Below are 13,194 nucleotides of genomic sequence, written 5' to 3' on the forward strand. Positions count from 1 at the left end.
TTTTTCCCCTTAACAGTGTGGAGTATGGTGTGTAGATAAGTGGAAAAAATCCTCATTTAAATGCATGAAACTCAGAGGCAGTGACACAACAAAATGTGAAAAAAGTTCAAGGGGGTGTAGACTTTCTACAGGCACTGTATGTCATATAAGTTTAATAAAAAAAAAAAAAAAAAAAAAAAAAAAAACATACAACATCGCTATATTTTTAACAGAAAGGCATTTATAATAAATGCAGAGACGGTGCTCACGGTTTGAAGGTGAGCTAAACATGCCTAATGTATGGATTATTCCAGAATAGTGGGGGTCTACAGGCTTTGTCAACAATGTTTGTTGTCAGCCCGGCCCAACCCGGTTGCTTGCTTCACAAGTGAAACAGAAAAGAAATATACAGGTAGTGGACAAAAAAAATGAAACACCTGGATAAATGAGGGACACCTAGTATATTGAAAGCAATGGCTTCCACATAGGTGTGGCTCATGCGTTAGTTAATGGTACAGAGTGATCATCTTCACCCCATGCTGCAGCATTTCTTTCCAGCCAGAGGGGGTGTCTTCCAGGATGACAATGCCCCCATCCACAGAGCACGTGTGGTTGCCCAATGGTTGAGCATGACACTGATGTTATCCATATATCATGGCCTTCTCAGTCACCAGATCTGAACCCAATCGAGCACTTATGGGATATTCTGGAACGACACCTGAGACCGTGTTTTCCACCTCCATCAACCAGGCGTGAGTCGACTGACTTTGTCGTGGAAGAATGGTGCCACATCCCTCTTGCAGAATTCCAGAGGCTGGTAGACTCTATGCCATGACACATATAAGCCATACTGGCCACACGCGGTGGCCCCACACCCTATTAAGTGCCTTTACATTGGTGTTTCCATTTTTTGCCCACTACCTGTATGCATCAAAATTTTTCATCTTCTGTTCCATTATTTTCTCAATTTTCTGCAATGTGAACAGTGGAACTGCACTATAACTGTTTAATTGACAGTACTGTACTTGTTTGTGGACCAATGAAATAGCAACTTGCCAAGACAGCCAGCAGTAAGCACCAATGCAATGGGGTACGTAATGTAAAAACAACTGCATTATTTTTCTTTTTTTTGTTGTTGCTTTGCAGAGAGCGATTTATATAATAATTTAGTGGTGTTACACTGCAAAAACAGTAAAGTATGTTGATAGCTTTAAATAAATAAATAAATGACAATAATAATAATAATAAAAACACATCAGAACCCCCCCCCCCCCCCCCCCCCCCCCCCCCCCCCCCCCCCCCCCCCCCCCCCCCCCCCCCCCCCCCCCCCCCCCCCCCCCCCCCACCCCGATAAAAAATAGGCCCCATATTGTCAGTCATTTGTCGTAATGAGTTAAGTATAACTGCAGTGGGGAAAGGGTAAATTTTATTGCATTTATGATGTTTTGCTTGGTGGAAAGACTAACGTTCGGAGGCAGTACTGAACTCCTTCCTGACTTGTATCTATCATTGACTCATTCTGAGTACTAGTGGCGCAACAATAGGTGGCACAACAATGAATCGATGCATCAATTATTGATCATCTGTCCTCAATTTCCCGAGTTTTAATTACATATTAGTGAATCGGTGCATCAAATTAGAACCCAGTTTGAAGTCTCCTGTTGTTGGTTTCGTAAAACCTTGAGTGTGTGAGAAAGCACTTCTCTAAGTGCTAGTACGGTAGATAAACAAGTCTGTGCGTTGCTTGGATACGCACTTTTGGCCTCTACATTTACGTTGGATATACCCCGAGTAAAAAGAGTTGAATTGCTTCACTGGTGAGTTTATGCAATTTGTTGCACTAAAAAGTGACAAGAACACAGCATATACCTTTTATGTTATGCGTAATCATTTCAAAATAATGCCAATAATAAATCTACCGTCGATAACGTTAATTTGTTTCAAAGCATGCTGTGTTTGGATTATATGGCAATATTAGCTATAAATAAGCTGCAAATAAGTTAGTACGGTACTAAAATTAGTCAGGATTTGTGAGATTAATTAAAATGTTTTGCTTTGCCTTGGACATAAAATGTTAACAGTAATGAACAGCTATAGTTCAGATTGACAGAAATGAGTTCAGTTAAAATATAGTATTTTTTTTTTTATTATTACACTGTTAAAAGGGACATCTGATGCAGACGCACGCATATTCTTTTCAGTTGTTATAAACTCAAGTCCTTTGTATTTCTTCTTATTTTTAATGAATCGGAAGTGTTCTAATTTGAATGCAATTTGTGACTTTTTGTTTAACTATTATACAGAACAGTGCTTTTACTTATTGGATCTTCTGTTAAAAAAAATATTTATTTAAAAAAAAAAAAAAAAAAAAAAGTCAGTGCATCAATTACACTGTGTAACACAATTTTTGTTCCTGGGTAGTAAGTGTTATTTCCTAATTGCTTATGCCTCAAAAGTATAGAAAATGGCTATTATTCCCCACAAACTTTGCTTTTGTGACCAGGACAGTGATATTTTGAAATTTACCTATGTCCAATGAGAAAACGGGCGAACTTGTGTCTTTTCGTTCACATAAAGTCAGAAAAAAACAACATATGAATCCAAATTAACATGTATTTATACTAAAGTAATATAAAAATGACTACAAAAGATTTAGAAGTGAGTAGTTTTTCGAGATTTACAATTATATTGTAAATCACTTTCATGAATCAGCCCCCAAATGTAGTCTCCCATCATGTTCTTGTTATACTGTCCTTGGTAGCGGCATTCAAAGTCCAGTATATCCTGGTGGAAGCACTCGCCGTGCTCCTCCAAGTACGCTCCCATGTTCTCCTTGAATTTATCAAGATGAGCATCAAGGATATGGACTTTGAGGGACATCCTACAGCCCATTGTGCCGTAGTTCTTCACTAGAGTCTCAACCAGCTCCACATAGTTTTCGGCCTTGTGATTGCCCAGGAAGCCCCGAACCACTGCGACAAAGCTGTTCCAAGCCGCTTTCTCCTTACTAGTGATCTTCTTGGGGAATTCATTTCACTCCAGGATCTTCTTTATCTGTGGTCCGACGAAAACACCGGCTTTGATCTTTGCCTCAGACAGCTTAGGGAAGAAGTCTTGAAGGTACTTGAAGGCTGCCGACTCCTTATCTAGAGCTCTGACAAATTGTTTCATAAGGCCCAATTTGATGTGCAGTGGTGGCATCAGCACCTTCCGGGGGTCCACCAGTGGCTCCCACTTGACGTTGTTCCTCCCCACAGAGAATTCGGTCCGCTGTGGCCAGTCCCGCCTGTGGTAATGCGACTTGGTGTCCCTGCTGTTCCAAAGGCAAAGATAGCAGGGAAACTTGGTAAAACCGCCTTGGAGACCCATCAGGAATGCCACCATTTTGAAGTCTCCTATGACCTCCCAGCCGTACTCATCATACTTCAAGGCGTCCAGCAAGGTCTTGATGCTGTTGTAATCCTCTTTGAGATGCACCGAGTGAGCCAGGGGAAGAGACGGGTACTTGTTACCATTATGGAGCAGCACGGCTTTGAGGCAATGAAGAAGCACCACTAATTCTGTTTATAGGCGATTCCGATTGCCTCGAACAGACTTGTCACATTGTGGCAGAAGCAGAGCCCATCTTGAAGGGTGAAGAAGCTGGAAAAAGGTTGGTGACACTTCCACTGATCTGCGACTTGCACACTTTCATCCAACAAGTTCCACTGCTTGAGCCTAGACGTAAAAAGCTCGGCATTGGACTTGGTGAGACCAAGATCTCTAATCAAGTCGTTGAGGTCTTTTTGGTTGGGGTAGTATGGGTTTCTCTCCTCAGCTCTACCTCTGAAATTGTCATAAGAACATAAGAACATAAAAAAGTTTACAAACAAGAGGAGGCCATTCAGCCCATCTTGCTCGTTTGGTTGTTAGTAGCTTATTGATCCCAAAATCTCATCAAGCAGCTTCTTGAAGGATCTCAGGGTGTCAGCTTCAACAACATTACTGGGGAGTTGATTCCAGACCCTCACAATTCTCTGTGTAAAAAAGTGCCTCCTATTTTCTGTTCTGAATGCCCCTTTGTCTAAACTCCATTTGTGACCCCTGGTCCTTGTTTCTTTTTTCAGGCTGAAAAAGTCCCTTGGGTGGACACTGTCAATACCTTTTAGAAATATGAATGCTTGAATTAGATCGCCACGTAGTCTTCTTTGTTCAAGACTGAACAGATTCAATTCTTTTAGCCTGTCTGCATATGACATGCCTTTTAAGCCCAGAATAATTCTGGTCTCTCTTCTTTGCACTCTTTCTAGAGCAGCAGTATCTTTTTTATAGCGAGGTGACCAGAACTGCACACAATATTCAAGATGAGGTCTTACTAGTGCATTGTACAGTTTTAACATTACTTCCCTTGATTTAAATTCAACACTTTTCACAATGTATCCGAGCATCTTGTTAGCCTTTTTTATAGCTTCCCCACATTGCCTAGATGAAGACATTTCTGAGTCAACAAAAACTCCTAGGTCTTTTTCATAGATTCCTTCTCCAATTTCAATATCGCCCATATGATATTTATAATGTACATTTTTATTTCCTGCGTGCAGTACCTTACACTTTTCTCTATTAAATGTAATTTGCCATGTGTCTGCCCAGTTCTGAATCTTGTCTAGATCATTTTGAATGACCTTTGCTGCTGCAACAGTGTTTGCCACTCCTCCTACTTTTGTGTCATCTGCAAATTTAACAAGTTTGCTTACTATACCAGAATCTAAATTATTAATGTAGATTAGGAATAGCAGAGGACCTAATATTGATCCCGGTGGTACACCGCTGGTTACCACACTCCATTATGAGGTTTTTCCTCTAATCAGTACTTTCTGTTTTCTACATGTTAACCACTCCCTAATCCATGTACATGTGTTTCCTTGAATCCCAACTGCGTTCAGTTTGAGAATTAATCTTTTGTGCGGGACTTTGTCAAAAGCTTTCTGGAAATCTAAATAAACCATGTCATATGCTTTGCAATTATCCATTATCGATGTTGCATCCTCAAAAAAATCAAGCAAGTTAGTTAGACACGATCTCCCTTTCCTAAAACCATGTTGACTGTCTCCCAGGACCCTATTACCATATAGGTAATTTTCCATTTTGGATCTTATAATAGTTTCCATAAGTTTGCATATAACAGAAGTCAGGCTTACTGGTCTGTAGTTACCTGGTTCAGTTTTGTTTCCCTTTTTGTGGATCGGTATTACGTTTGCAATTTTCCAGTCTGTCGGTACCACCCCTGTGTCAAGAGACTGCTGCATGATCTTGGTTAGCGGTTTGTAAATTACTTCTTTCATTTATTTGAGTACTACTGGGAGGATCTCATCCAGCCCAGGGGATTTGTTTATTTTAAGAGCTCCTAGTCCCTTTAACACTTCTGCCTCAGTTATGCTAAAGTTATTTAAAACTGGATAGGAACTGGATGACATGTGGGGCATGTTGTCAGTATCTTCCTTTGTAAAAACTTGTGAAAAGTAATCATTTAATATATTTGCTATTTTTTTTCTTCATCTACGATTTTGCCATTTGTATCTCTTAAACATTTAATCTCCTCTTTGAATGTTCGCTTGCTGTTGTAATATTGGAAAAACATTTTGGAATTGGTTTTAGCTCCCTTAGCAGTGTTCATTTCTATTTCTCTCTTGGCCTTTCTAACTTCCTTTTTGACTTGTGTTTGCAGTTCTGTGTACTCTTTCTGCGTATTTTCTTTTTGGTCCTTTTATAATGCTCTGTAAAGTGCCTTTTTTCGCTGAAAATTTTTTTTTTTTACATTTTTGAAGAACAACCATCCTTCTTCTGTGGGTGTTTTCTCTATTTTACTCCAATCTACTTCTGTTAGTCTCTGTTTCATACCTTCATAGTTTGCTTTTCTAAAATTGTAAACCTTAGCTTTAGTCATTACTTTTGGGGATTTAAAAAACACTTCAAATGAGACCATGTTGTGGTCTGAGTTTGCCAGTGGTTCTCTGACCTCTGTTTTAGTTATTCCATCTTCGTTATTTGAAAAGACTAAATCAAGGCATGCTTCCCCTCTAGTCGGTGCCTTGACAAATTGTGTTAGGAAGCAGTCATTTGTCATTTCCACCATTTCTATTTCATCCTTCGCGCTACCCACCGCGTTTTCCCATTTTATTTGGGGAAAGTTGAAATCCCCCATTAGTATAGCTTCTCCTTTGCTACACGCATTTCTAATGTCATTGTATAACAGATTATTGTGCTCACCGTCTGAATCTGGCGGTCTATAGCATGCTCCTATTATTATGCCCTTTGAATTTTTGTCCGTTATTCTGACCCATATTGATTCGGTTTTATTTTCTTTGTCCAGGTTTAACACCTGGGCTTCAAGACTGTTTCTTATGTATAGCGCTACCCCTCCTCCTCTTCTGTCCTGTACTTCCCTATACAGTGTATACCCACAAATATTATATTCGTCCCCATCACTCTCAGACAACCACGTTTCTGTAACACCTATCACATCATAGTTACCTGTTAGTGCAGTAGCTTCAAGTTCTAGAATTTTGTTTCTGATACTTCTAGCATTTAGATAAATACATTTAATGGTTGTCTTACCTGAGTTGTTGTTCTTGTTTTGATGCAGTCTCCCTTCTGTTTTTTTGTTGATTTCTCCCCTCTTCCTTTCTAGTTTAAATGCTTCTGAACCTGCTCGAGGATCTTTTCTCCGAGTAGACTGGTTCCCTTGTTATTTAAATGCAGTCCATCCCGTCTATACAGATAGTCCTCGTTGTAGAATGTGGTCCAATGATCAAGATAGGTGAAGCCTTCTCGTGTGCACCACATCTTCAGCCATGCGTTTTGATTAATTATTTCCAGCTGTCCATATGGTCCTTTGCAAGGTGCCGGTAGTATACCAGAAAATACCACAGTTTTGGTTCTCTTTTAATTTCCTTCCTAGTTCTCTGAATTTGTTTTTCAGGGATTTGGGTCTGTCTCTTCCAATGTTGTTTGTACCGATGTGGACGACTACTACCGGGTCGTCTCCTGTTCGTTCTAGGAGCCTGTCCACGTTCTCAGTGATGTGCTTGACCGAGGCTCCCGGGAGGCAGCACACTGTTGTAGTAAGGGGGTCCAAACTGCGAATTGAACTTGCTGTGTTTCTCAATATGGAGTCCCCAACAATCATGACCTCCCTTCTTTTTGCTGTCTGGTCACCACTGTCAATGGGATCCTGGATGTTGTTCCTTTCATTCTCTTGTTGGTGGTTCTGCTCATCAAAATTCTGAAGTGACTCAAATCTGTTGGTTGTTTTGATTTCTGGTGGTTGTGTTTGACGAAGTTTCTTTTTTTCCCTGCTTCTGCCTACCTGAACCCAGCTGTTCTGACCTTTGTTTGTTGTCTCACTTTTTCCAGCTCCATTTCTAGCATACTTACTAGTTCATGCAAATCCTGGATCGCGCGGCACTTTACGCACACTTGGTTTAGCTCCGTTGGGTTTTCACGGATTTCCCACATCAAGCAGGTGTCACAGATTACTGGCTTGAAGACCATGTTGAGGGGTTTTTTTTTTAAGTTTAGTTTCTTCTGCAGCTGTCAACCTGCTTTCAAACTGCTTCTAAACTGCTCTGTACTTTTCCACGCCTGTACTTCTCCCACTCGCTGTCGCTGGGAAGACTGCCTCGTTTAACTGCGTTGTTCTGCTGTGCTGTTGGCTCCTCCCCTCGCCAGTGTCTCAGAACTGCGCTGAATTTGAATCAGCTGCTCCGAGTTTCAGCTTGTTTGTTATCAGAAAAACACACACGGCTGTTTGTTTGACTTTGAGCTGCTGCTGTGTTTCCCAAATGTCCTCTGTTTTCTGATTAAAGCAATTCAAGATGCAATTTCTCCTTTCTGCTTCTAAACTGCTCTGTACTTTTCCACGCCTGTACTTCTCCCACTCGCTGTCGCTGGGACTCCACAACGTCTTCCTCGCTCTCTGACTGGCTGCTCTCTCTCCGGAGGAGTGGGTACGGGGAGCTCATGGCAGTGTGGCACCGGGGCGATGGATGAAGGAAGGTCCGGATACGTGATAGCAGGTGCACTCTTGCCAGTCCGACGTTTGGAAGGGTGCTTGAGTGGTCATTGGGTTCCTGCCAAATTCTTGGGATAGCGAACGTCATGGCTCTCTTTTCCTCTCTGTACCATCCTACAAAAATACATTTATTTCACCCATGACTCATGTGTAAGAGATTCTCGCAGCATTTTTCATATATGATATATTTTTTCAATAACATTGAAAATTGTAAAACATTTTAAAATTAAAAACTTTTACAATTTAAAAAATTTTAACAAATTTTATAACATAAAATTACGAGCAACAAATGTCCATCTTACCTTCCAGAGATTTTTTTGCAGTGCTCGCAGGTGAAATGAGGTGCCCAGGGTTTGTCTTGATCCCCGACAGGCATGCCGAAATATGCCTTGTAGGCCTCACACATCTTAGCAGATGCTTCCACTGAGTACTTTTTCGCTCTTGTCTTGATAAATTGGCCGCAGACATAGCAAAATGTGTCTGCCGGATGCTTGCAGCCTCTTGATGCCATCTCAGAAAAATGCAGATATGTATCCACTTAGGCAGCTGGAACTAAACTGAACTGGTGGGCTTAAGGCCCCTGTATTTATACTACTATTTATATTACTGGAAAGTTCTAGAAAGTTCTAGAAGTTACTCCAAGTTTACTCAGCAATGAATCTATCTGGAATGTTCTGGAAAATAAATAAATTTCACAATATCACTGTCCTGGTCACAAAAGCAAAGTTTGTGGGGAATAATAACCATTTTCTATACTTTTGAGGCATAAGCAATTAGGAAATAACACTTACTACCCAGGAACCAAAAAAAAATAAATAAATAAATTTGTTACACTGTGTTATCGTTGATAAATGCCTATACGATAACCGAATAAGAAATTAGGTTGCTAATTGCACCACTACTTTAATACCCACCCCAACTACTATGGCAGCAAATTCCTACATTTCTATTAGACTCAATTTGCAAAATTTAAAACAAGATTACAACTAGAAGGCTTGATCGTGGCATTTAAAGCTATATTACAGTTTGATAGAATAAAACAGAATTGCAAATTGTGGCGAAATGTAAAAGAATGCCTAGACACACAAAAACTCCAGAATAATGTGCCTGTGATTATAAGGATTTAATTGTGGAAGACTGCAAAGGAGAGAAGGTACAACTTACGTGTGCAAGTACGGTTGAGTTACTATACATATTGTGACAGAAAAAACTACCCAAGCATATAAATATATATGTAAAAAGAGAAAGCACCCCTCCCAAAAAAAGGAAGATTTACATAAAACTCAAATAGCTAAAAATAAGCACCGAAAAATAAAATGAGTAAAAACCAAAAAACAGAACCCCTAATTATATATGTATGTTATATTATATGGTACCAATGCACCTCATCTATTTTATTCTATTTCTCAGAATAAAATAGCATAACATTTTAAATCTAGGATTAAGACTTGTTTTTAAACCCAACCCGACTTCCGCTGTAAAGCATTTGGGAGCTACAGAAATGTAAAATTGTATTGTAGCCTATATGTATATAGATATGGCAGCTACAGCTTGAAACTCTAAGTTAGACCTCTGTAGAATCAGCTCTGGTTACGGCCATGCACTAACAACCTTTACATTTTCATCATCTATTTTGTCAGTTTACTTAAAAAAACTACTTTTTTTTGCTTTATCTACTTTTTCTTTGAATAAATTAATGTAAGTCTTGTAATTTTTTAAATCTCAGAATTTTCCTTCATCCATATCTTTCTTTTCGAATATATCTTTGAACTGTGTAAACAAAAATGAAGGGGTTTTGTTTCCCCTCTATTTGAAAATTGAGAATGTTTCCATTTAAAAAAAAAATAAAACTCCATAATTTATTTTTTAGAAAATTTGTTTTGTATGGGATAAGACATTTCTTTGTGTTATGTTTATGCTAAAGCATGTCGCTTTACTAAATTATATGGGCAGGGTGATAACTGAAATACTGTTTTTCTTAATATAAAATTGTAAATGTTTTAGCAATTTTATCTGTACACTGTTAACAAGAGGAACTCCCATATTCCTGTTTCCTTAGAAAAAATAATTACCGGTTTTCCTTGTGAATGAACTCTCTCCCATATAGTGAAACTGCTCTCTTTGTAACTATGGAAACAAACTTCTAGACCTCTATTTATTATTCCTGCCAGTAGATTTTAAAATAAGAAGCAGCCAAGTGATAGCACAGAATTGTTGTTTGCCTACACAATTATCAGGTTATAGCTTAGGATGGAAGCCAGACATTGTGAAACAGTATGATGATGGCTGTGAGAAAACACAGTAAAAAAACATTTGTCATACAGGCTAATCCTTTCTGTGCTAAATACTGAACAGTGCAAAATCTTGCCTGGCTTAATATACATCTATGGCTGTCAAAGTCCTTTGCACCTTGCTGGGAAAATCGTCATGATCTGTATTTCTGATCTGTAATTTAATTTGTACCTAATTGTTGTTAAACAGCACTCACAATAGATAGTGTTTCCTTCAATCAGCCCTTTGCCTCTCTCCCCGACTACCACTCCATCTGAGTGCCCGTGGCAGATGAGGTTGTTTTTCAGAATGGGGTCCCCACCGCGTCGGATGTCTGCACCGCCCCACTGGTTTTCACGGATTATATTTTCTAGAACATGTAAAAATGTTTTAGCAAAGCAGTTGCATTCAAAAGTACAATCTTCCACCGTGTTGTCAACTTAAGTTATCAATGCAAGTATTGCACAGTGATTTAAAAAAGTATTCAAAACAAACTTTAAAATTTCTGAGACTTTGGGTATGACCAGCGCTCCACATAAGCTGCAAACTGTATGTTTTAAAATGTAATGCATAAAGAATATGCACAGCAATTTTGCTGCACAACTTGAGTTGTTATCAAGCTTTTTGTACCTCAGGTTCCAGGCGTCTCAATGGTCAATTGTGAATATACTGCATGCGGCAGCTAGAGATGGATCACAGAAATGCAGGGACAGCTAATTGTAACATGCCTGGGAATTGCCAAAAACATGTAACCAATAATTTTGGGGTTTCAATTAAGAAAACAAGAAAAAACCTAAGGTTGAATTCACTTGCAATGCGTGTTTGCGACTGATGAATAAGCGACTAGATTCTTGATCTTTGGGATTTCTTGGAGCAAGGTGATCAATAAAGGATGTAAGATTATAATTTCTTTATTTGAATTAGTTCAGTATTGGTACAGTTTTTTAAAAGATTTGATTATTTTTTTTTTTTTTTTAATTTATTTTAGGGAGCATGCCTGATGACTTGAAAATGGAAAGCACAAGAGACTGAGAAAGGAACATTTACAGAAAACTGTAAAAACCGTAACATCCTAGTACTAGTGAGGCGACTCGTTGAACGCAGTAGCTATACATCCAAGAGTAGCAACTTTCCAGTCTAATATTATTAAGGGAGATCTAAATGGCAGTGAAAAAGATACTGTTGGATTTTTTTCAATTGAAAATAAGGAAAGTTATATGTACACTATTTATTGAAAGTACTCATGACTTCAAGGTAATGTTGTATTTCACTCACCCAAAGTGCATTTCACTCTCAGTGTCTAAATTGCAGAGTACAATTACTCAATGACCCTAACCCTTATCTGGAGCGCTGGGCATGACACTTGTTGCCTGTTTTACTTCATTTTCTCACTAAAAATATATGAATATGCAAATGCGTGTGTGTGAGGGGGGATTTCTGCAAGTATGAGAAATGCCAACAGGAATAAAAAAGATTTAATTTGAAACAAAGATAATTTGTAAGGGTGATTATCTTTCATTTGTAAGGGAGTTCAGAACAGGGTTGTCTAAATCAAACTGAAATTAAACGAGAATACAATTTTTGTTTTTTGTAATTGTGTTCAGTTTGAAAACAGAAAAAAAAAAAAAGAAAAAAAAAACTGACTGTTCTATGATTAAATCTGCCTGGGGCCAGGAACAGTTTTCTATATTCTGATTTTGTTAGAGTATGCATTGAAATTAATCAGCTGCCAACAAGTATTCTACTGTGCATCTTTTTTTTTGGCCATATGGAGAAAAAGGAAATACAAGTTGCATCTTGCAAGATAATCATTTGTAATTGTGAGTTTGTTTTTTCAAGTTCACAAGGCAGTAGCCATGCCTGCATTTAACTTTTTAAAAAACTGAAAACGGTGCAAGGGTTCCCCACTGTCCCAGTGGGTGCCAGCCTCAGAAAGGTAAATGTTTGAGGCAGGGTGGTTAGTGTCATTGGCTTTGTTGTAAAAGTGGCTTAAGAGAGTGGATGAGAAAATTATAAGAGAAATCATGTTAATCTCCTTCCAAGGCTTGTATCAGTTAGCTTTGAGGAGGTTAGGTGGTGGGTGCTAGTTAGTACAGTGGGCCAATTCACTAGCCTCCCGTGTTTGAATCCAGCTCGGGTCAATATGTGAAAACCACCACACAAATCGCTCCAGCTGTCAGCAAAACCAGAGAGGTGTTCTCACAGAGCTGTGAGGGAAAGCAACAATGGCACCTTCCATTACTGTACCCTAAAACACTGCATTAGGAAAAAAATAAACTTAAAAAATATATTTTCCCCAGGACATTCAATTATTTTTACGGTTCTGGTTTTACCCTATAATTAAACTTAGCTGAACCAAGGATAGATAACATATCTGAAAAGAAAATACAATGAGATATTGACAGCATACCTACAATCTGTCCTCTTCCGTTCTCATTTACCGCAATACCTGCAGCCAGCCCTTGGTAGATGTGATTCCCACTAGGAGAAGACAACTGGATTTGATAACATGGTAAAGGGAGCTTATCCATTTCTCTGGGGGCTAAAAGAATTGGCATTACTGTAATATTACTTTTGTCAATAACGAGGTAATATGACATGCTAGATTTTTAATGGGAGTAATAATACTGCAGTTACTTTATGCAAAAAATAAACAAGTTTGTCTTGTTACCTTTTCTATGTTGTGCACCTACATAGGTGGTCTTTTAAGCCAAAGTACATTTTAACTGAGTTGTAACTGTGAACATGACTTCTCTTTATTGTATTTTACAGACCTCTGTCACTGTGAGCAACACCACACGCAGCATGTCGTCAAACCAGAAGAACTAACAACTTGCTTTATTACAGTCCTTAACCCTTTAAGGACCGGGATCGTGTTAACACAATGATGCTGA

The 13,194-nt window shown here is 38.8% G+C and overlaps 1 protein-coding gene across 6 annotated transcripts in view; it reads right to left on the reverse strand.

Moving 5' to 3' along the window:
• fbxo10 (F-box protein 10) overlaps positions 1-13,194 on the reverse strand; it is a 129,144-nt gene that overhangs the window by 46,461 nt on the left and 69,489 nt on the right. For all 6 annotated transcript variants that reach the window (XM_041226235.1, XM_041226226.1, XM_041226254.1 and 3 more), the window contains exons 6-7: positions 12,711-12,781; positions 10,518-10,670 (exon numbers count right to left, since the gene is read on the reverse strand). In XM_041226235.1, the coding sequence (XP_041082169.1) occupies positions 10,518-10,670; positions 12,711-12,781 (224 nt within the window). The remainder of the gene's footprint in view (positions 1-10,517; positions 10,671-12,710; positions 12,782-13,194) is intronic.

Source organism: Polyodon spathula, chromosome 2 (assembly GCF_017654505.1).
Source record: "Polyodon spathula isolate WHYD16114869_AA chromosome 2, ASM1765450v1, whole genome shotgun sequence".
Taxonomy (NCBI): Eukaryota; Metazoa; Chordata; class Actinopteri; order Acipenseriformes; family Polyodontidae; genus Polyodon; species Polyodon spathula.